The 25,921-nt window shown below is 36.4% G+C and overlaps 1 protein-coding gene across 1 annotated transcript in view; it reads left to right on the top strand.

Annotated features, from left to right (window-relative positions):
* The window catches only part of Smp_210140 (putative cortactin), a gene marked incomplete at both ends in the record, with an annotated part of 63,417 nt that overhangs the window by 18,485 nt on the left and 19,011 nt on the right, over window positions 1–25,921 (top strand). The window contains 2 exons of the mRNA XM_018797798.1: window positions 19,143–19,349; window positions 20,786–20,968. Of these exons, the coding sequence (XP_018652804.1) occupies window positions 19,143–19,349; window positions 20,786–20,968 (390 nt within the window). The remainder of the gene's footprint in view (window positions 1–19,142; window positions 19,350–20,785; window positions 20,969–25,921) is intronic.

The following is a 25,921-nucleotide window of genomic DNA, read 5'->3' as shown; positions in this document are numbered from 1 at the left end:
AAATTCAATACCATACAAATAAATCCGTGGTAACAGAGTTTGAATAAGCTGACTAAGATATCGTACAATTATGCAGATCTCAAATACACTGTTCGATATCACATGGTAACTAAAGGTTCACCAGCTAATGCAAAGTCACGAAGGTTTGATCCAAGAGGCGTAAAAGTATCACAACAAAAATTTGAAAAACTAATAAAGCTAATGAATCAGAAGATTTTTTAAAGTCAATCGTTCACTCCATTGAACATGACCGTGTAAAAGAACGTAGAAATCACATCTTGCGGAAATTTTCGACCACCTAACAAGCAAATAATAGATGACAGATATCCATGATACTTCAGTAACACGGTATGTTCGCCAACGTTGATAGACTTGAATTTGAAAAGGAGTCCTTGTGATCCGTAGGTCTATGTTGAAAGAGGATTGGAGAAAGCTAAGCAAACTATGAACAGAAAGACGGTGCTCATTCAAAATAGATACTGATCTTCTTGGGCAATAACACTTTTATTAGCTTTCAGTTTCAGTGATCACTGTGGTAATTACAAATCTCTGTATGGAACGTGAAATCCTTACAATGTATAACATTTCACTTTCAGTAAAACGTCTCGTCTTCTTTTCATTACAGTCTTTGAGCACTTATATCTAGATAAGGGAACACATTCACTCTCACTTCCATGTGATGAACAAGACAAGGTTTATCTATATTGATCTTCATATCTATTAAATGACAATATGGCGGTCAAATAAAATCGATCTGCCTTTATTCATAAGGTACAATTCCACGTTCAACGATGTCGGAATAGTCCGACAAAATTTATTTTCATAGTTGCAAGCGTGAGTCAATTGAAGCTAGATCACCAAGGAAAACCTGAAATCACTGGACGGCCGTTTTGTCCTATTATGGGACTCCTTAGCAGTGCGCATCCACAACTTTGCTTAGCGAGATTCGAACCCAGGAACAACCAGATGTAAAAATGTAAATGTAGACATCCAATATGAACAGTTTTCGCTCATTTGATTTTAACCAATCATATCAAAACAATGCACCATTGACAATCAATTTGCAGATTCTTACAAGCAACTAAATGTTTGTTCGTGAAATATAAGCACATATTTTGGACTACGAACAAACCAATCACTTAGATTGAAGTATTGTCAATCATGTTCACAATAGTTTTTATCAATAGAGGCCAGGAATTTCAACCAACCATGGATGAATTCTAGCCGATGTTTCACGATAGCTAGAGCAATATGGCATAACGATGAGTTCATCTACCACATTGATTGGTCAAGAATAATCATATGATGTGATTAAAATAGATCGTCTTCATGGTCACTTGGAATCATATAAGCAGGTAGACACAGACAAACATTTAAAAATCTATATAAACTCTACAGCTTTCAACAGCAATTATTAACGTTTGGAAGAAGAAAATGAGGTGAGTGTTGGCTTTACAGTTAAGGCTAATGAGTGTATTATATGAATTGTAATTTGTTTCAATGGAATAAGACTGGTTTGTTAATTTGAACGATTTTAGATATAATCTGCTATTTGGTCAATCGATCACTGTCTACTCGATAATCTTCATGATTTCGAGGTTTATCAAGTGCCATGAAATTTGCACAAAACCGGAATTAGGGAATTACACAAAAGTGATATTTGAGAATGATTCCTATGAATATGTAAGTAATCAGTCAGGTTTCAATTCACATATTTAGTCTCATAATTACTACTACTCTCAGTTAATACGCCTAAAGCAGTCTCCTCCAGTTTCAAATGACACGTTTGAGAAGGTGGATATTGATGGGGTGAGTTAACTGTATTTGGCAATGTAGGTACTAATCCATATGTTTGCAAATTTTCAGTCTGTTGTTCCAGCATTCCTAATTAAATTTTACGGTAATGACGTCAATAGACTCCATATAGACCCTTCTGGTAAGAGCATCATTTTCTTTGAACTAAAATCGTTACTGAATTTTGTTTACACACACATCATTCCATGAATCAAAGTTGATTTAATTTCTCCAGTAATTCAGTTTTGTGCTTCTTTAACATTCCTAACTACTGCTGATATCTTATTTTGTTCAAGTTGTAAATAGTTTGACGCCTTACAGCAGACTAACTACACTTCGTGTGGTTTATTTTAGTTTCCAGTTAATTTCAAAAACTGTCATTAATTCACCGCAGATTAATTATGAAATTTCATGATTTCGTTCGATAAACACAGGTACGATACGTATGTACAAAGAAGGCCCCGTAGGAGGAATAGACAATTATTTGAAAGTTTTTGATCTGAGCAACTTGGAAATTTCAAATGGAAGTGAGTTCATCAATGATATTTTGTTTTAATTATCACTTATATTTTGCATAAAGGATTCAATATTTCACTTGACTATTTCATGAGGGTTGACCAGTATACAGTGATATACTTTAAAATGGATACAAATTCATTGAGTAGAAATAATTAATTGAATTATGTGTGTGCTAAGGTTGAAACTACCTACTGACCAGTCTGTTAAAACTACCATGAAACAGATATCTAGTCAATATATCACTTCTTGGTAGATTCAAAGAATCAAAATGATCACAGGTACAACAATAGGCGATGTTGTGAGAGAAATAATTTTGGATCATTGAAGCATATAAACTATCAAATAACCATTGATGTCCTCTAAATATTTTCTGTCACTTGCTTAATTCATAAAAGTTTACTACCTTCGAGTTACTGTCTGTAGACCATTGAATATCTCACACATTCTCAGCTATCATATTCGCATGATCATGAAATTCTCTTCCTCAAGCATGCAATTTACGAACTACCACAAATATTTCTCTACTAGAAATTGATCGATTCGAAGTCGAACCCCCTGAACATCATATGATTTACAGCCATTTTGTTCAGTTATCGGAATTCATGACAACGTGTTAGCATTACTGTGCAGTAGTTAATTCAATTGTGTGTATGTGTAATGTCGTATAGATATTACCGGTCTTTTGGTTATCTGAAAGCTTTTTCAACCCGTGTTTCATAATTTCGACATTCTTCATAGTTCATTGGATAGAAACCCCAATCATGTCATTGATATAATAGTTAGGATCATTGAAACTCTCATTTAATTGAACCGCTTCATTCAAATCTCGAAAAATAAGATGATCAAACGTGTCTTAACTTATTCTTTGTTAATATGTATCACGATAGGCGGATATTCAATATACACGACTTTATTTTGCTTTCATAATTTCAGAGGAATTATTGGCTATCAGACAGTTTTATTCTAAAAACGGTAATGTTGACCATTCATTGTAATTGTTTGCTTAATTGTGTTCTTTTTAAATACTGATAAAAGTAACACAGTGAACCCCCGTTGATTGTTTAAGCATATTGATTGAGAATTAGAAAGCAGTTGACGTTAACAGAAACAAACTAGATTTGAAATGTAACGAATAAATCAGTATGGATAAATCAGGTCATAACCACGTTTCAATCGTAGATAAATGAATGAAGAGATATATTTTCGTTATCAGGCCTCAGTGGAACTTCATTGGAAGTCTGTATTTCAAGAGAAGTAAATTTGTGTTACACACCATACAGTCATTCTTACATCTTATTCAATCAAATCAAGAAATCTCAATGACGATTAATCTGAAGCTACTCATTTTCCATCGTTACCTAACACTGATAAACCAATGCGTTGCATAAACAATTTAGTTGTCATGCTTTATTTGTAAACACACTCCACAACTCATGTCATGTGTACTAAAGGTAATTCTACAGAATATTGAGCAAATGTGAACACCTCTCAACCTATCAGATACAATCAGAAGCATGAGGATTTATTGTTTCAATAAGGAAACGTGGTTACTATGCAGATTGGGATACCAACTATCGTTCATTCCTTTTGAAGGATGCATGGTCGTTTCATTTAAACGACCTACAGTTGATTATATTTGTCACGAATTCAAATTAAGAAAACGTTTGAAATAAAACAGTAAACGCTTGCTTAATTTTTATCACATTGTGAGTATGCACATACAGTGTCTGATCTAATAATGACATGATCACAACTTATCCCTCTAATTCTAAATATCGACGGTCTTCTGTTCACAGGTTTTACATTCAAGGTAACCAGTTTGATATATCCAAATGGGAAGATAGCGTTCTATTTTGATGACGTAAGTTGCACAATTGAATTATAATAAAGTTTCGTTCCAACTGCTTCAGATTATTCTCTTACTTCGTACATGTCAATACTGTCGAATGCATCAAGATACATTGAACACGATAGAACGTGAAAATTTCGTGATGTACAAACAGACTATTCGATCCTATGATTAACTTTCTAATGACACATTCATTCTAGCACTCTTAAAAAACAATGAATTATAAGAAGTGAAATGTTATCAACAAAACTTCTGACGTCTTAGCTCCCATTAAGGACAAACAGTGTATGTTAGAGTACTTTTCGACACCGTCTCATTCTGTCAAACATTACTACATCTTGCGTAGATCAGCTGTTTGAAAATGTCATTGTGGAATAATCTGAGAGAATAATTGCCGAAACCTTGATCGCTTTTCAGTGTGTAATTGTTCGAGTATCAGTATTTAGTACTTTACTGTGAGTGTGATTTGTTGTCATAATTTGTGTCATAATTTGACGAAGTTGACGCAGAATGATAAACCACAATCATAATCCAGAGAAAGGTTGCGCAACATAATTCGATCGTTCTCCAAGAGACGTTTAGCTCCCACGAAATGCTTGTGCCTTCAATAGTTATGGAAAGAACAAGCACAGATAATCATGTTATGATATGTCGCCTCATTTCATGATAAATAGATCATGCAGCAGAATTTACTGAAGTTGACAACTGATGTGAGTCAGGATATCTCTGTTTACTAGATAGAGCAAATTTCTGAAGAAAGTGACGAGACCAGTACGATTATCTTGACCAAGAATCTTTGTCTTCGAATAAGGTAATGCAAATGACGGCATATTTTTTCAACGGTTAGACGGCTATATTGTGTGTCGTTATGTGTTGACAGATCTTGACTCGCATTTCCACTCAATTTTTTTCAGGTTGCTAAGGAATTTCAGGGAAATGACGTGGATTCGTGGTTTACTGGTGCGATTAAGTGTGGCAAAAATGGAGGTAACAAACATTATTTATATTCTGATTCAAACTGACCCATATGGTTAATCAACTTTTAGCTTTTTCTCCTCAATAATCATTATGTCAACACAGAAATTTACTTTAGTCTATCGTGGTGATTTAATGTACATCACGGACAGACTACAATAATTAGTTGTTTCGTTTGTAAAATAAATTGATTGAAATGTAGTTGTAGTGCCGGCAAAAGTTGTGCGAAATAAGATCGGAATGCTTTTCGTATACTAATTGTCCAGACGTTACTGTTGTTTGAAAATTCAACATCAATTAAGTGTTTACACATTTTGGAGCGAAATCGTAGTGTTATGTGTGATAAAGGACCATGGTACAACCTCATCCTGAAAATATCTGGTGTTTATGATCAAGTGTTCTGAACAGTGGACCATTGAATTTATCTAAATTTAAATCAACTATCCACACTTTCATTTTGATGGAGTTTCGTTCTCTGAGCTGAACAAAACTCTATCAAAATCATCCACCTGAGTTACAATTCTTCTCCACCATCTCAAAATCATATGAAGGTAGTGCGTTTTCATTTGAACAACCATCATCCTTGGTACTCTCACAAAAACGATTTGGGTTGTTGTCGTCAACTCGTTTTCTTGTAGTTTCCGTTTTCTGTGCTAAACTCCATCATCGAAGAATTTCGTAATCCCCGTCTGCTGACGCTGTCTGTACTAACATATCGAGTAATATAATCGACATATGTGGATTTGTTTCATAGTAAATGTACAAATGGATATGTAGTGATGTCGTTCGCCTATTTTTAACGATCGATTGCTAAACGAAATTTCCATATTTTTCCTATGAACATTTCATTACGCAAGAAGATCCATGGGCCGAAATAAAAGTTCCTAGAAAATGGATCCAAAGTGGCACGTTGGTGGAGCATGAAGTTCTCGGTGGTATGTTCTCCTTATTTTATGAAAGTTGACTATTTTCATATATGAAAGCTTCACTTTCCTTTCATAAAATAGAAAATTTCATGTATAATATCCAGCTTTCAGTTTCAACCGACGTTGCACTACATGTGGAGTCGCCGTTGAATATTTAAAATGATGAAGGACACATTTCGAACTACTATGGAAGTCCTCTTTTTTCTATAAATTATACCTTAACAAAATGTGACAGAACGATGGATGGGATGGAAGTGACCATTTTTATTTCAACTGGTCCATGCGATATCGAATGTTGTTGAGGTAATGAAATCACAGAACTACTCTATGAAATTGTAATTACCTTGAAAACAATATCTTCATTCCCAAACACTATACTTTATCCTTTTCATTCAACAAATTGAAGGTAAAGATTAGTCACGTGTTCAGAATACAACTTATGATAGGCAGTAGATACTTGTACAGTATCAAAAACACTGGAGATTTTCATGGTATGAAAGTGTTTTCTTTCTCTTTAATATATACAGTGAGTAGTCACAACCGCTTTTCAGTTCACCACGTGTTAGACTATTGAAATAAGATCACGACGACTGAAAGAATCATTCCATAATCCAATGTTCAGATCGACTTCAATAGTCGTCGAAGAAAATGTTGTTCGTTATCGCTGAATTTCCATTCAATTCCAACATGTTGTCGTGAAATGTGACTGTAATTAAAAGCGTACTGAATTTCGCATCGTTCAATGTGATGACAAATTCATAGTGAATGAACTAGTCACTTTGATCCGAAATCATTATCATTATATCGTCGAGTTATAATTATATGTTTTGTAATTCACTTACCTTCTGTTTGACAACTTGACATTTAATCCTTTCAATCTTTTCACTGAAGATTGTCCAAAACACAATTCGACTAACACATGTGAAGATGCGAAAACACCAAACACAACGTGTATTTGGTGCGAAAAATCCGATATATGCACTGCTAGTAACGACGAGCATAATCATGAATTCAAAGTAAATGGTTGCCAGGTTGAAGTAAGTAATTGGTAGATTCCAGAGGTTATCTTCACTAATATCATATTTCACATCGTAAATCGACTTACGCGGAGGAACATTTTATTGCTGCTATTAAATAATGATTTTTGTTTTTCTTTCAGTGCACGAGTCATAGTATTGTGTACGTTGACGATGTTTAATTAGGGATGAGTACAATGCTATGTTTCCATATGGATATTTGAATGATGAAGCATAATGAGCCTAAAGTTGGGTAGCATGATTAGTTAATCAGTGATAGTTTCATAGACTCGCACTAATGAAATTCAGAAAGCGGTTTTTGATTCTGTTTTGAGAAATGCATATCCTGGATTGATTGCTTCAATAAAACCATCAGTTATAATTCTGTTGATTGATATTTAGAATAAGATGTGACATTTAGGAAACAAGTTGCATCAGTTGAAGGATAATATGTACTCATCACACTGATTGTCAAGTCGGTAGCAGATAGTCTAAATCATTAGTCATTGATCACATTGTGCAAATATAAATCATGTAACTAAGTGATGAGTTCACTTCAGTCATCAATCCTAACAATGTTGTGTAGGCAATGATGCATTATTTGAATAACATTTCATATTTATTAATATTACCACCGTTTTATTCTCCAGACGGTTTCAAATGTCAATGTCAAGAGTGAAGCGACACAAATCAATCAAAGAGAAACAACGACAGGTATCACTGAACGTGACTTAACACATGAATTGACCGAAACTACTCAAACAACTAAATCTCATTTGGTAAATATTTGACATTTTGTTGTTATCATTATACTGTTTCTTTTTTTCCAGAATAAGACTACAGGAACAACTGACAACAGAGAAGCAAGAAATTCAAAGAGTTCCCTGTACATTGTTATACCACTTGTTGTCGTTTTCTTCCTTGTATTCATTGGCTGTACCATTTGTCTGTGGTTATACAGAAGGAAGAAAAGTAATCCATAACTCACAGAAAAGTTTGATCGCTTGATTCCATAATGCTGACTCTTTTATTTTCATTTTGATGTATTTCGTTTCTGCGATTGTCTTTTCACATCTATGAATGTACGAAATTTAAGTATTCAAACTCCATTCTCCTATTTGGCCTACTTGATTCCATTATTCACCAACATGAATTAGGTCGATAATTATATACGAGGGTATACAAGATGTACATTTCAGTAACAATCATTTATCTAGTCATCAAACGACTTAACTGGAGTCAGTAATCGAGCAAATAAACTTCTAATTATGTCAGGACCCCTTATAGAAGTTGAAAGGCAAATTTAAGTAAACAATGATCCCGTTTGTATCGTTCAACGTTTAGTGTTTGGTGGGATAGAACATTTTGTTGTAGCAGTAAAAACGTCAATTGCGTACTGTCAGGTTCTAAATCATAGATGGTTGACAAGAGCGAAGTTTCAGCTACTCAGGATGTGGAGATGCATCATGACAGTAAACAAAAGAAAAAACGAAACAAATTCATAAGTAATATAATGAGGCCTAACTTTTCACTTCAGTGTTTAGATTTGACACTTAAAGAACTCCCTCAAGATGCAAAGCAGAGTATACAACAGGTAGGTTGAGCTGTTCGCTTGACCCAAACTGCCTGTTAGAATAAACTGTAGTTAACTGAGTAACATGGGCTACCGCTAATTAATAGAATGAGAATTTAGTGAGACTATGATTTATGGACGACCTTTGAGCGACGCTGACTGACCGTGGGAGTGTCCACCTATTAACCATGACCAAATGAGAGTTATAAACCTGTGTGGAATTTGGATTAATATTTACACTTGGTAGTTAGAGTTAGGAATGAGATTTCGGGTCTTTATCACAAACTGACAACAGCCATAATGTCAAAATTGTATTTATCCAAATGGCTGAGTGAATTTCCCACCAAAATCCGAGACCTGTCATCCCAAATAGGATTGGTTCGTCCATAAATTATGGTCTCGCCTTTATGGACCTTACATTACAAGGCAAAAATTGCCTTGAAATCGTCTACCTTATTGGGGTTAAATTAGGGTTGTATATTAGTGTAAGGAATTAGGATAAGAGTGTAAATGTGGACGTTACAGATATTAATTAGATCTAAGTTTCTTATCAAGTACTGACATCAGCTATGATGCTAAAATGCTATTTGACCCAGTGGATAAATGAATTCCATGCTAAAATCTAAGATCTGAAGTCCTAAACCTGATTGACTAGTCCATAAACTATAGTTTTGCCTAGATAAATTATATCCTCATCAATACTTTTATGTGCTATGACTTGAGTGGTATGCGAAATAGTTTTCTCCTGATTAATATAAAGTTTGATGACACTACACGTGACTAGTCTTATTAGCTTATTAACGTATCATCATATTATACTAGGGAGCTAGATGAAGAGATACATGTAATAAGAAATCCGTTAGTCACAATGCTGCCCAGTTCTAAGTATTACAACACTCTCACGTTTGCAATACGTCTAATATAGCAATTGTATATTTGATTTACTTTTAAATGATGATGCAATTGATTCGAATTGAATGTAGAATTTTGATGCACTGGCTTAATAGATAATATTGCTCACCAATTACAGATTCGTGTGAGTGAAAGGGCTAGTGGTATTACTCAGCTTCCCAAACCGAGAGAGGTGAAATGGAACTGGAATCTGCAACCTAGCGGTTGAAAGTCGAACCCTTCAATCACCAAGTCACCCACATTTCCTATCGTTAAATAGTAAATTTGAACCTCATTTGACCTTTTTCGTTTTACGTTTAGTTGTGTAGTATCAATAAGCGGAATGTATCTGGTTATATAACCTAATAGGGACCTTAATGCATTACACTTTAAGGTACGGTAACAACAACACAGTTTTCAAATCCTAATGTCCCAATGAATCAGGTATTCGTCAGAACGATAGATCTTAAATAGAGGGAAATGTATGTGTTGGTTTCCCATAGTACTCAGTATCATGAATGATACTATGTTTGTAGGCGCATCCTTCATGTTTGTGGTTAACGCGGTTATCGTGACTAAGAGTTAGAGACCTCTGGTGACATGAATCAGAATCGGTCTCAATCAAAATTACGTTACAATTCCTAGTCTATGAATTAATTCTCAAAGAGTTCCCTGTACATTATTATACCACTTGTTGTCGTTTTCTTTGTTGTATGCATTGGCTGTGCCATTTGTCTGTGGTTATACAGAAGTGTTCCCTTAATAATTGATGTATTTTGTTGATAATATAGAAATGCGATTTTTTATACCTACGTGACTGTTTTCATTCAATAAAAACTGGTTGGTTTTACAAGGATTTACTGCATTGCGTTTGTGAATTACCAGTATCGTGTATACATGATTTTAAGATACCTGCAATCAACAATCAGTCCTTTGCAAATCCCCATTTTGTTGAAGTCTCACTACTGGAAAATATCATTTGAAATTGACAACGTTCATTGATTCGAATTTAGATGACGGAATAGCACATGGGTATTTAAATAGACGCTTAATGATTGTTTCGTGAACGTTTGATAACAAACTGTTGTTAATGAGGTGTTATGAAATTTAGCAATGAAATGATTACATAGAGTTCAGCTGTTACTCATTTAAAAAAGAGGAAAGTTGTATATCGAATGAATAAGTGACAGTATTGCCATAACATCGCTAATTAAGACAACTTTGAAAACCAAACACACCACAGTGTTTACATCAGTGATTGGTCACTTTATTGTAAAACACTTGGTTCATATTCGATCTCATTCTCATATTACAATGAGACCGGTTTCTGCAGTGATTCATTTGCGCTGGTTGCTTAAATCTTCTCATTGATGTTTTAAAATGAAATTGGTCGGTCTGTTTTTATCCTGTAACGAGCTGCATTTTCTTCTTGGTCCTGAATGTTATAATCATGGGACAAATGAACACATCATATTTTTATGTTAGAGTGCTGTCAATTTCGTTAATAGTGATACTGCTGTGATACTGCTCAGGTGCCCAAACTGAAGCAGGTGGTTTTCTTAGGGGGTTTCACCCGGAGCCTTTGACCTGAAAGTCTGATCCACTAAGCAGTGGAGCACCGTAAGGAGATGCAGTTCTATGGTAGACATTTGTTCCTTCAGGATAATGGAGCCCATGTGCACTACTGGTTCAGAGTCACGGTTTTCCAACTGCTCTACGTGGACTTTCCTTGTCCACCAACGCTTTGAATTCAGTCCATGATATATTCGTCAACTGAACAAACAATAAATGATTCATATTCCGTAATTTCAAAATAACCTATGAAAAGAAATGTACACTAATATTTGCCAAATAGCTTTCAAGATATTTGACACTAAAGTAAAACTTGTCACAAACTTATGAAGAATGATAATAGAGAGATTCATTTTATCGCTATAATAAACACACTCTAGTTCACTTCAATTACAAGATCATACTAATAAACACTCCAAGCGATTTCGAACTCATGGATTCCAGAAAGTCGACTCATGGCAATACATTAATAAATGTTTAGTTGGGTCACAACGAAAAACTTCGAGGAGAACGTGTAATGCCATCAACATCTCTATTAATCAGGAGAAAACTAAATCGCATACCACTCAGTTCTTAGTACATAAAAGTATTGATGAGAATATAATTTACAGAAGCAAAACTATAGTTTATGGAGGAGTCAATCGGATTTAGGATTTCAGATCTTGGATTTTAGCATGAAATTTATTCATCCATCAGATCGTGATAAGAAACTTAGATCTCATTATGATCCGTTACGTCCACATTTGCACTCTAATCCTAATTGCTCACACTAATATACAACCCTAATTTAACCCGAATAAAGTGGACGTTTTCAAGTCAATTTTCGCATTGTAATATAAGGTCCGTAAAGGCGAGACTATAATTAATAGACGAAGCAATAAAATTTGCGATGACGGGTCTCAAATTTTCGCACGAAATCCACTCACCCATTTGGATAAATGCAATTTTGGCATTATAGCTGGAGTTAGTTCTTGATGAAGACACGAAATCTAATTCATAACTTTAACTACCGACTTTCACTATTAATCCAAATTCCTCACACAGGTTTACATCCCTCATTTAGTTCTATTTATTAGGTAGAAACTCCCAAAGTCAGTCAGCGTCGCTCATAGGTCGTCCGTAAATCATAGTCTCACCGAATTCTCATTCTGTTAATTAGCGGTAGCCTTTGTTACTTAGGTAACTACAGTATAATCTGACAGGCAGATGTGAATGGACAATCGGAAAAACGAAATTGAGATAGGAAGGAGGAGAGAGTGAAACGAAACGAAATGACGCTCAGCGGAGAAGACGAATTGATCAGTCCAAATTAATCAAGCGCTACTCAGTAATCGTATTTGTGCAATTATGAGAATGAATGGAAAAGAGCGAATACTCAAAATGACTAACTAGAAAACAAGTCTGTGTCTTCTATCCATATATGTAAAAGGATATGAAAAATTCTGTCAAGGAATAAAATTGAAGAGAATTCATTGCCTCCTCCTTGACCAGATATTATATCTTGTGGCTGTGAATATATCCCCAGAATGAATAGCTCTGTAAGTGTTCGACATTGGATGCTGACCACATTAGTTTCGATGGACTCATTTAGCTGAAGGTGCTCGGTCATGCATCTGCACCAGATGGCGAGTTGGAACGGCGTACTCAACGTCTCCTGAGATCACTAGCCAGTTTAGATCAGTCAATTCTCGATATAGGGATAATCTATCAAACATATCTTCCAGCCTCCTCGCTTCCGACTTTTGATTTTGCTGGGTGTGCGCGATTCAATTATAGAAAATGTTACTGGTAAAGTGTTGTCAAAATACAATACCTCTGGTATCTTCAACCCAAATTGCCTTGATTGGTTTAACCTTTTCGCATAAATATTCATGAACATCAGATGAAACCTGATGACTATCTAACTAAAAACAATTGTCCACTTACATGTGTTGTTCACGTGTAATTTGGTTTAGTCCTTTTGTTACCATATAGAACTGACAATGTCATCTGTACGAAAACAGCATATATATATGTCATTGTACATTTATCATTGCTCTGCTTGTATGAATATATATGATTGAGAATAGCTTACTGCCTACATGTATATTCATTCCGCTTGCCTAATTGTTAGTCGCCTAATTGATTCGATGATTCATTTATTTCACTATGCATATATATGAATGTTTCAATTCTGTTCACTCACTTGCTCATTCCACTCGCTTGCCAACTTGCGTTTGGGTACTATTCTTCCATGCTTGCTTAGCGTACCTGTAATCATGATTACCTGTGCGTGGTGCAATAATAAACCATCTTTAATTAATCACCATTGGAGCGTTATCTAGTGACGGTGATCAGGAAGAACTGTATACGAAGTTTGAGGATTGTATTGAATAACGATCACCACAAATGTGTCAGAAAAACGTGAATTCATTATCCTTCCCGGTAAATTAACCACAACCATGAAAATAGTTGCACACACATGAAAATGAAATTTTCCAACTGGTAGATGTAATTCGTTCGATCGATTTTCTCTCATTCGCCTGATGATGCAAAGATTTTGAAACTGTATGCGTTTGGGTATAAGATTTTAGAAATTGGGAATTCTGTCCGGTTTTCCGGATTGAATATGAAATAACACCGAGTTCTATCATTTCTGTTAAATCCTATTATGGGACTCCTGTAATTTTGGATATCTGTGCGTGGTTCAATGATAAACGTAATCAACACTTCGTATTCGCCTTCTTATTTATTGAAGCTAGATTGAAGCTAGACCACCATGCAAAACCTGAAAAGCACTGGACGGCCTTTTCGTCCTATTATTGGACGCCTCAGCTGTGCGCATCCACGATCCCACACTCACGAGGTTCGAACAAAGGACCTACTAGTCTAGCGATCTGGCCGTCCAGTTATTCCAGGTTTTACATGGTGGTCTAGCTTCAATTGACTCAAGCTTTCAACAATGAAAATACTAAATCTCCACAAAACCACTTTTATCATTTCTGTTGAATCCTGTAAAAAATAGTTCTTTATTCTAAGTAATAGATATCTGACCATTTTCTTAACAAAAACAAACTTCTGTTGACCTCAGTTCTTTAACAGAAATATCAATGTTTATTATACTTTGTTGTTGTCTGTAATCGCATTCCATCTCATTAACCAAACAATATGGTATTCTCCATTATGTGTAGTAGGCGTAATATGAGTTTTTCTAATGATACGTTGTGTCTATTTGGCTGACATTCACCTACACATACAGAGCAAGTATGAGAGAAATTAGCATTACAAAAAATTACCACTTTTCTAAAAACAAAATGAAGTGAGAACACATTTTTAGATTTTCGATCAATAGAATGATTTGCTTCCGCTAGGAATGAATACTGTAACAATTAACCATCTAATTTCAAATGAGTTGCGTGAGTCTTTTCTATCGAAGCATTTGGTCTATATGTCCTTCGTTTTTCAATCTATGGAACTGTCATTACTGATCCCGAGTCTTCGAGACTCGACTAGTTGTAAATTCCTGTGTATATTGGTCTATGTGACTGTGGTGAATCATTCTGACTGTAGTTTCTATATTGTGTAATAATAATTGAACTAGGAGAGCATTCCAGGAAATCGGTCAACATATGAGATGCAGTGTCTGTGTGTTGCTGTCAGATTTCGGTTTTCGCACTATACAACACTGCAGTTGACATGCTACTATGTATGGACTAGACGATTCACATATATATTGTTATCAAAGTCCTTCCATGTGTTACTCAGTGAATGTTAGTTTGACTTTATCATACATCATTCGACATTGTACAGCGAGATCCTTATTTATTGAACGTTTTGACAGATGTGTCTATAAGCTCCTATAGACACATTCTACTGTTGACAAAATGTATGTTTGTGTTGAATGTTGATTTAGCTCATATATCATAATAACAATTAACTTATAAAGTTGCATTGTATAAAAACTTCGCACGATAAAAATCCTACAATAATTTTGCCGAGATCGGATCTTGTGTGTCATATGGACGTGTTCCGTCTTTGAAAAATACTTCGAAGACACACTGCATGTTGAATATGTTTGCGTTTGGTTCATTACTACTCGTCACAACTGGTCTTATATTCGTCTAATCTATTGTATGATCTAATTCCTGAAAATAAATCAGGCTAGTTTTGCTATTTTGTTGGATGATTTGCTGTTTTGTGCTTAACATATATATTTTTTCAATCAGACTAGTTGTATATTCCAAAGGAACCACTCTCAAAGCGTTTTTGGAATAAGATACACTTGAAAGCTTAATTCTACAACGCGCTACTAAGAAAAAGTGTGTAGCTTACAGACGAAGTGTATTAAATTCAAAACGTTATGTGATATCTCACAGTTCTAATTGCCTTTGCCACATATTTGTCAATATCCCTAAGCTAACTACAGTATGTTCTTGTGAAAAGTGTATAATACTGCTCCTCATATTCCTAACTGTAGTTATACAAGTCATCATCTATCATGTAGGGATTATAGTCTTATTGTAGTAAAACACTAAAATTACTCGTACTCGTTGAACGAAGATAATGCACATAAAGCATGAATAACATTTGTCCTAGCACATTAGCGTTGTGTAATTTCTCCCGTTGTCATGGCTTACTATATTCTACTCTTACTTTTACAAAAGCTTCTTACTTTAATCAAATTTCATTGTTTTAAGGGTTATTTCCACTCAGAATTCTCGGTGGTTATATAAACGCCCCTAAATGCACTGGTACGGCCGAGAGTGGGGAGAGTCCGCTCTCTCTCTCTCTCTCGAAACGCTCTCATGTGGCCACGCGTATATTGCCTGTAACAGGGAAGTCCTGCCCACTGCCTTTTCGTGGCAGGGGTGTTGTTTACCATTTTGAGAGGACGAAAAGCGAATGCGCGGCGCTTTAAACGGGTCGGTGGACACAGAAAGTCCACTTGAGGGAGTTGGAAAACCCTGATTCTGAAGCAGTGGTGCACATGGGCCCCACTATCCTGAGGGAACAACTGGCGTATGAATCAATCGTTGGACACCGGCTACCATGGAACTGCATCTGCTTACGATGCTCCACTGCCTCGACGATCAGACCTTAAGGTCAAAGACTCCGGGTGTGATCCCCTAAATAAACTACCTGCTTCAGTTTGGCCACCTGGGCAGTATCACAGCCCTCACACAAATCTCATTTGATTTGTGTGACGCGTATATAACTGGTTCCCCTTTGTACCAATATTTATGTGTTTAAATAAATAAAAATAAACGTTCAACTTAGTAGCATTCAGATTTACGTCACTCACCCTGAATAGCTTTTCTTTTAGAACTACGTGATAAAGTTTTGGATTACAACTCACAGTTTGACAAACAATTTATTCAGTCAGTTATTGCTAGTGTGGAGCGTGGCAGGAGTATGTGTCGACCTGGATTGTCACACTTTGTTTCCGTATACGGAAGGAAAACAAGATAAGAAACATTAAATGAGTAATAATACCAAAAATGAAAATCGGAACATATGGGTAACAGTTTAAAGGGAATAAGTATGATCAAAGGATGAAAAGAAAGGAATGGCACTTAACGTAATTTTAAGGGAATATGGAAAACAAATGCAACTGCACCTTCGCGACTAACATTACGCCATCTCAACTGCCTCTGACCATTGGTTCCGTGAATCGCTTTAGCCTCAATCAGTAATTTTACATCCAACTACGTAGCCTAGACCAATAGTCAACGATGTGGACTAATATCATGTCTTTCTTTACTCATTTGTAGCTATTTCTGTTGAGGAAATCCAAAGTATTACTCGAAAAAGTTCAGAGGGGCCCTGCAACGCTGGGAAACATTTTATCCAATCAGTGTTGAGTAGAGGTATCTTGGAAACATCTATAACGTGAAGAGTTACTTGCCACATTTCCGATTTCAAAACAATGAACTTCGTCTATTTCGAATGATATTTTTTCAGTAGTGAGACTTCAACAAATTGGACATTTGCGAATGACTGATTGTTGATTGCAGTTGTCACAAAATCATATATACATGATACTGTTAATTCACGAACGTAATGTGATAAACTCTTGTAAAACTAACCAGCTCCATTCGAAACATTGACATTCGAGACCGTCTGGAGAATAAAACGGCGGTAATATTACTAAATATTAAGTATCATTCAAATAAGGCATCATTCACTTAACAATATTGTCAGGATCGATGACTGAAGTGAATTCATCACTTAGTTACATAATTTATATTAGCACAATGTTTGTTTCAGCCACTTTATTATCATGCGTAATAAATTGTACATAGGAAAGATACTGAAATTTCGTTTACTAATCGATCTTTGAAAATGTGCGACCGACATCACTAGATCCGCACTTTTACTATGCAGAAATCCATACATCTCGACTTATATACACAGTATATTAGTACAGAAAGCGTCAGTAGACATGGATTATGAGATTCTTTGTTGATGGAGTTTAGCACAGAAAACGGAAATAACACGATTACGAATTCATGACAACAACTCAAATGGTTTTTGTGAGAGTACCAAGGATGATGGTTGTTGAAATTAAAACGCAGATAGTTGACTTAAATTTAGATAAATTCAGTGGTTCACTGTTCAAGAACTTGATCATCAACACCAGATATTTTCAGGATCAGATTGTACCATGATCAAGGCTTGCCTACTGACTATTAGATATGTGATTTTCTTTTACATATGTTTACACCCAGACTCACTGAGACTTGCTGTTAGTTTGTTGGGTGAAGTATTATCTAGTATATATTCTGGTTCTCTATTCTGGGTCGTGAGTCCTAGTTCCGCTATAACGTGACTGGTCTGAATATCTTATTAACGTATTATCATAGCATACCAGGGAGCCAGAGGAAGAGATGCATGTTAGGTAATCCGTTATATCACATTGACTCCCAGTTCTAAGTATTACAACACTCTCATGTTTGCAATACGTCTAATATAGCAATTGTATATTTGATTTACTTTTAAATGATGATGCAATTGATTCGAATTGAATGTAGAATTTTGATGCACTGGCTTAATAGATAATATTGCTCACCAATTACAGATTCGTGTGTGTGAAAGTGCTGGTGGTATTACTCAGCTTCCCAAACCGAAAGAGGTGAAACGGAACTGGAATCTGCAACCTAGCGGTTGAAAGTCGAACCCCTCAATCACCAAGTCACCCACATTTCCTATCGTTAAATAGTAAATTTGAACCTCATTTGACTTTTTTCGTTTTACGTTTAGTTGTGTAGTATCAATAAGCGGAATGTATCTGGTTATATAACCTAATAGGGACCTTAATGCATTACACTTTAAGGTACGGTAACAACAACACAGTTTTCAAATCCTAATGTTCAAATGAATCAGGTATTCGTCAGAACGATAGATCCTGAAGAGTAGGAAATGTATGTGCTAGTTTTCCATAGTACTCAGTATCATAAATGATACTATGTTTATACGTGCACCCTTCATGTTTGTGGTTAACGCGATTATCGTGACTAAGAGTTAGAGACCTCTGATGGCATGAATCAGAATCGGTCTCAATCAAAAGTGCGTCACAATTTCTAGTCTATGAATTAATTTTTCTTTCCCAAATCATATACTTCGACTCTTGAGGTACATGTAGTGGTTAACGCGTCTGTACATTTGGATGAGACACTGATTCCTGTATTAATTAAGAAGGCACTGACCACAGCATATGACATTGAAAATGATACCTGGCAACTTTGGCTATCAACAATCGAATGAGGAGACTAAAAGCACAAAAATATGGAAGCTGTTGGGTTTTAACAAAGATTCAAGAAAGTAACTGTTACAAGTGTTCAGAGTATTTAACTGCAATAATAAATGGAGCGAATGTTACTGGTTTAGGTAAATACTTAAGAATATTATTTGGTAACGAATGGAACAGGTTACTGAATATCAGTAAGTAGTATGAAGCAATACACAAAAAGAGTTGTGTAAAATGAGTAACAATGAATGTAGACGAAATTAACATCTACTGTTTTAAATTTATGTCCTTATTACTTCAGGAAGAAAGCTTGTCACGTGCACGTATTGAAGATGAAAAACGTCGGGAAGTTTCAAATCATTTTCAAACAAGTATAACAAGTATCCAAAATCAATTATGTGAATATCAATTGAAAAATGTGGAATTACGTAAAGAGAATCAAGAATTAGCTGAGAAATTGGGTGAATTTATTAAACAGCATGAAAAACGTGAAGAACATGTAGATAAGGTTAGTATGTCTAGTAGTCTGCTTTACTAATCATTATTATGCCTTAAGTATCCTATTTCAATTACGTTTTGTCTTCCTCCACCACCTTTTTTCATTGGATCTCACCAATTCGAAAATTTTTGAGTTAGCGGAAGGGATTATGTGAACACAAGCCTAATATTTAGGTTTTAATTATCACACATTAGTTCTAGTTGGCACATCGTTCAAAGCAGGAGAGCACGGCTCGGCTGTTTCCGTCTAGTTGAAATTGTACAATGAAACCACTGAATTGGATATTCGTCGCAATGAGAAAAAGTACTGTATTCGATCTCTAGTGTGGACGTGGTTGCACACTGTTCCCAATCCCCATACCTCAATAGAATATTTGTTTTAGTACTCATTGGTTTTCAAAGGTATTCTAACTGAAGCTGATCTGTTATGAATCCAACCTACAAGCTTTCGAATCGATCAAAATGCATTCTTCCTTAACTGCCCTGTTTTTTATAAGATGAATATATATATATAAAATGCCTCAGTCACTGTTTGTCGCGAACTGTTATGTATATTAGGGTAGGAGTGAGCTGGGAAAAGATTAGGAACAGCCAAAATAGAACATGGTCTCAAACCATAAAGTTATCAGCTATTAATCTACGCCATGTGGGGAGGTAGTGAACTCGATTTCCGAGGTCCTCAAGATAATTATATCCTATACTCAAAGCTTCTAAGTTCCTATTAGCTCAAAATTAAAAGTTTTATGGCTTCCATTGATTATTTTGTTCCAGATTGTTTCCAATCAGTTTCCACTCGCTTCACCGAGAAATTATAATAATTGACGTTGGCGAACATTTATGGTAGGCCGTATGTTGTTGAATTGCCTAGTTGAAATTAGTTTCCAATCAACAAAGCTTAAGAATATGTTGTTTGTAAAGGATTTTCTTCTCGGTCGAGAGCTCAAGTATTGTATATGAAAACCGTCGAATCTCAACAAAAGATTAAGTAATTACATCCTATGTACCTTAACTAATTTATACGAAATAAATAGTTAAACTAGTTTGAAACAAATTTATTTGAGACGAACAGATGACATTAAGGTTAGACCTAGTTACTTCAAAGTATAAAAGTCCTCTTTATGGAATCAAACTGCACTTTACACAGTAGAGACTTGAATATCTCCTTCAGAAGTTAATTTAACTTCTGTCCTATAACTTTACTCTACTGAAACAATAATATGGGTGATGAGTTTAGGGTTTTTGCACGTAGTTTGGATTCGTACTCAATTTTCTGGAGACCATCTGTCAATACTACCCAGCTGCTCAAATCTAAATACTTGATATAAGGCTTCAAGGTTTATTATATTACCCATAGAAAGGTAAACGCTTGTTCTAGTACACTCACACAGACATGTATATATGTATAGTCTTTATCATACCTCGTAATATTTTCACTCATTCTTACAGCTTATGGAAACACGTAGTTTAGAATTGAAATTGTCTGAAGCAAAATTAAACAAGGCACAGTGTTTATTGGATCAGGAAAAAGCAAAAAGTCAACAAAAAATTCTTGCATTAGAAGAGGAAGTGAAATATTTAAAGAATCGTCTGGAAATTCAAAAGACCATCGAAGATAAATTAAAAGAACAGGTAGAATATGTGTTATTTTTTTATGACATTCTTGACTCCTCCTGTCCTTCTTTCTTTTAAGGGCAATACATTAATCATGGTGTAAAATTCTGCATTCAGTTGTTTTGAAAGTCACTCCTTGGTTACGTCTCAAACTAGGCTATTAGATATTACAGGAATTATCAACTAACCCGAAATTGTGGATACACCTTCTCACCATTAGAAATCGGTCTAAGTAGTAGATTTGAGCTGCACGATTTGTTTCCTGTTTAATTATAATATGTAGCTAACTTCCAATACACTGAGGTAAGTTGGTAAAGGGGAATTTAGGATGTTTAAATCTCTCAACAGAGGCTACTATCCAACTAAACAACTCATTTAAAATCTAATAATCCAATTTATCTGGAATGGTTTCAATTAAAAGGTCACAATTTCTCACTAAAAATTGACTACATAATTATTGAAGTTAGGTAACTTGAATGCATAAACTCTTTGTGTTACATAGCTATAGAAAGTCATTTCACATGTTGACCTGAACTGGTTTTTATAATAGATCGGTCCTAGCTTTCAGTGGGATCCAGAGTGCGCACATTTCATCCTATCCTGGACACGTCACCTAAATGTACCTCCATCCATCCTAGTATTGACGTTCACACTATGGCTTAAAGCATTAATACCTTTCTCTTCTAAAATCAATGTTATCCACTAAGCTACTAAGTTTAAGTAGTCACTAACTTGTTCAATAAGTCTCGAGCCCGGATAAAGCAGGAGGGTTGAGCATCGGGTTAGCGACCCCATCTCGTTGAAAAACAACTCGCAAAAAAACGCTAACAGGAAAATACTATTTAAACCATTTAATTTCTGCCCTGGGAGTTGAAGGAAGAATTTTGACGCCTCATGATTAAAGCTGAGTTCATACAAAAGTCACGATACCGATTTCCCTTCTAACAACCAGAGCAACAATTTTTACAGGAACATGGTGTTAGGTCGGCCTCCAGAGAACTCCAACAGAGCCTCCAGAGGCTCAAAAAGAGCTCCAACCAATCAGAGCACGACAGAACATTCTGGAGTTCCAACGTGGCACGCTATCATTGGTCAGTAGCAATTTATGTCGTTAAGTGGATTGGCTGAATTAGGATGTTGATTTAACTTAAGCAAACATCTATAAATACCTACGATTTTCTGTACAAAGATGAACCTTGCAATAAAGCATCTTCTCCGTTACTCGTGTCTTCTCTCTGGTCTTCAAGTCGCTGAGTAGTGCTAGTCTTGGGGTTATCGGAATAGCTAGGATCCGAATAAGGCGTTCAACCTACGAGACATAACAAATTGGCGGCGGGGTTAGCTTATCAAGATGTCATTTACCTTTGAACAATTTGAAGCCTTGCTGGAGCGTCAAGAAAAACGATTTGAGCAGTTCCAGGTTCGTATCATAGAGACTTTAACGCAGAAATTGAACCTAAGTCAAACTGGTGCTACAGATGATGCTGCCAAGTCTAATGTCGACCACATTATTAATTCTATCCATGAATTCAATTTTGATGGTTCGTCTGGTATTACTTTCGAAACCTGGTTCAAGAAATATGAAGATTTATTCAAGGTCGACCTCAGAAAACTTGATGACGCCGCAAAGGTTAGAATACTCTTAAGAAAACTTGGCACAGCTGAACATGAACGCTATAGTAATTTCATTCTCCCAAAGAACCCAAGAGATTTTACTTTTGATGAAACCATTGAGATTTTGTCACAAATTTTTGCTGAACAGTCGTCCCTATTTAATATTCGTTATCAATGTCTGAAGATAACAAAAGCAGCTGAGGATGACTGGGTGAAGCACGCAGGTTTAGTAAACCGTGAATGTGAACGTTTCAAATTATCAACTATGACAGAAGACCAGTTTAAATGTCTCGTATTCGTTTGTAGCCTCCAATCTTCCGAAGATGCTGATATTAGAACCAGAATTTTGAGTAAAATCGAACAGTGCCCAAACATAACATTACAAGAAGTTACTACCGAGTGCCAAAGGTTAGTGAACTTGAAGCATGATACCTCAATGGTAGAAAAAGGTAACTGTTCCTATAATGTTAATGCAGTCAAGAGAAAATCCTTGCAAGGTTCCAGCACATGTAATTATCGTAATGACGGCGACAAACCATCATCTCCATGCTGGGCATGTGGAGGCTGGCACTATAAGAGGTCTTGCCCGTATAAAGATCATTGTTGTAGTAAGTGTCATCGAAAGGGCCATATAGAAACCAGCTGCAGGAAAAGAAACTATAAACGACATTTTGCAAAACATTACTGCAAGAAATACAGGTCTGGGGCATTAACAAAAAGAATATTGGTATCGCATAACAAAGCTCGAAGATGCCACCAAAGAAAGTACGTGACCTTGAATATTAATAAACACCGTAGTCGACTTCAGCTTGATACAGCTTCTGACATTACTTTAATAAGCCCAGAAACTTGGAGGAAGATTGGGCGCCCCACAGTGCATCGAACAACGCAACTAGCACACAGTGCATCCGGCGGAAAGTTAAATATTGTTGGGGAAATACCTTGCATTGTGTCTAAAGGTGTGGTTACGACAAATGCAACTATATACCTTACGAAGAACCCAGGACTCGACTTATTGGGTCTAGATCTTATAGAAACACTCAAGCTAGCAGAACATTCAATTAATAGCATCTGCAGACGAGTTACTTCTGATAACTCCTTAGAGAGTAGCCAGAAAAATACTGTGTTGAAAAGACATCACAACGTGTTTAAAGAAGGATTAGGAGAATGCACGAAGGCTAAAGCAGTATTAACTTTAAAACCTGCAGTTACTCCCATTTTTCGACCTAAAAGACCTGTACCCTATGCTGCCCTCCCAGTGGTAGAACAAGAGATAGAACGACTTCAAAAATTGGGTGTCATTGAGCCAGTGAATTTCTCAGAATGGGCTGCACCTATAGTGGTAGTAAAGAAGACTAATGGTAGCATCCGTTTATGTGCCGATTACTCAACCGGGCTAAACGAAGCCCTAGAAACTCATCAGTATCCACTACCCCTACCTGAAGATCTTTTTGCTAAGCTGAATGGTGGTAAGCTCTTTGCGAAGTTAGATTTGTCGGAAGCTTATTTACAAATTCCGGTTGCTGATGAATGTAAAAATCTGCTCACCATAAACACACAAGGGCCTATTCAGGTATAATCGACTACCTTTTGGAGTCAAGACGGCCCCATCTATATTTCAGCAAGTGATGGATACTATGCTACAGGATGTTCCAGGTGCTGCAGCCTATCTGGATGATATAATAATTATGGGAGTAGATAAAATAGACTTAGAAAAGAAGCTCGACCAGGTGCTGTCGCGAATAGCCGAATATGGATTTCGACTGCGTGCAGAGAAATGTAACTTTTGTATGAAAAAGGTAAGCTACCTCGGATTTATAATCGACAAAGATGGCAGAAGACAAGATCCAGAGAATACTCAGGCAGTGAAAACTATGCCTAGACCAACGGACGTCCCTACACTACGATTCTTTCTGGGACTAGTTAGTCATTATGGAGCTTTTATTCCTAACCTTCATCACCTGCGTGCCCCCTTAAATAACCTTCTGGCGAAGAATGAGAAGTGGGATTGGTCTGCGAATTGTCAAGCCGCTTTCGAGGAAATCAAGAAAATACTAGTCTCGGATCTGCTGCTCACCCATTATGACCCATCCTTACCCATTGTAGTAGCATCAGATGCTTCAAACCATGGCATTGGTGCAGTTATTTCTCATATCATGCCAGACGGATCTGAAAAAGCCATATTGCATGCAGCTAGATCATTAACTACAACAGAACGTAGCTACAGTCAGATCGAAAAGAAAGCATTGTCGATTATTTTTGCCATAAAAAAGTTCCACAAGATGATATTTGGACGCCAGTTCACCCTACTAACTGACCATAAACCATTGTTAGCCATTTTTGGGTCGAATAAAGGTATCCCAGTATACACAGCAAACAGACTGCAACGGTGGGGAACTACACTCTTAGGATATGATTTTAAGATCAAGTACCAGCCCACTACTGATTTCGGACAAGCAGACGCTTTGTCTAGACTGATTGGTTCGCGAGTAAAACATGAAGAAGATACATTGGTGGCAGCAATTGAGACGGAAGCAGAAGTACATCGAGTATTGGAAGACGCAGTCAACGGCTTACCAGTCACTTTCAAAGCTATCAAAGAAGCCACGATAAACGATAAGACATTAAGAGAAGTTAGTGGTTATCTCCTAACCAGGTGGCCGAACCGTCGTTTCCAAAGTGAGATGCTACAATATTTCCGCCGGCGAGACTCACTCATGATGGTCGACTCATGTATTATGTTTGGTGACAGAATCGTGGTTCCAAGGGAGGAGCTGACATAGCATCACACCATCACTTGCTGGTCGCCAAGATGAAATTGGATCTTGACATGCACTGGACAACAAGCGGGAAACATCACAAAAGTTCAATACGGCTTTTCTTCAGGATACTAACAAACTCAACGAATTCAAGATAGCCCTCAACAACAAGTTCCAGGCCTTTCACGATCTACACAATGGAGAGCAACTGAAAAGGAATCAAGGAGGCAGTCACTGCAACATGTCAGGAGGTCTTGTGCCACAAGAAGCACCACCACAAGGAATGGATCACTGTTGGTACACTGGATAAGATTGAAGAAAGGAGGAACAAGAAGGCAGCAGCCAATACCAGCCGAACGAGAGCAGAAAAAGTCGGGGCACATTCTGAATACACTGAAGTAAACAAGCAAGTAATGATGAGTATCAGAGACGACAAACGTAAATATGTGGAAGATATAGCGATAACAGCGGAAAAGGCTGCAAGGGAAGAAAACACAAGACAACTGTATGATACAACAAAGAAACCCGCTGGAAATTACCGTAAACCAGAACCACCAGTGAAAACCAAGGAAGGCAAGGTAGTCATCAACTTTGAAGA

This window comes from Schistosoma mansoni, chromosome 5 (genome assembly GCF_000237925.1).
Source record: "Schistosoma mansoni strain Puerto Rico chromosome 5, complete genome".
Lineage (NCBI taxonomy): Eukaryota > Metazoa > Platyhelminthes > Trematoda > Strigeidida > Schistosomatidae > Schistosoma > Schistosoma mansoni.
Note: the sequence above shows the minus strand (reverse complement) of the source record. Positions and strands in the feature narration are given on the sequence as shown.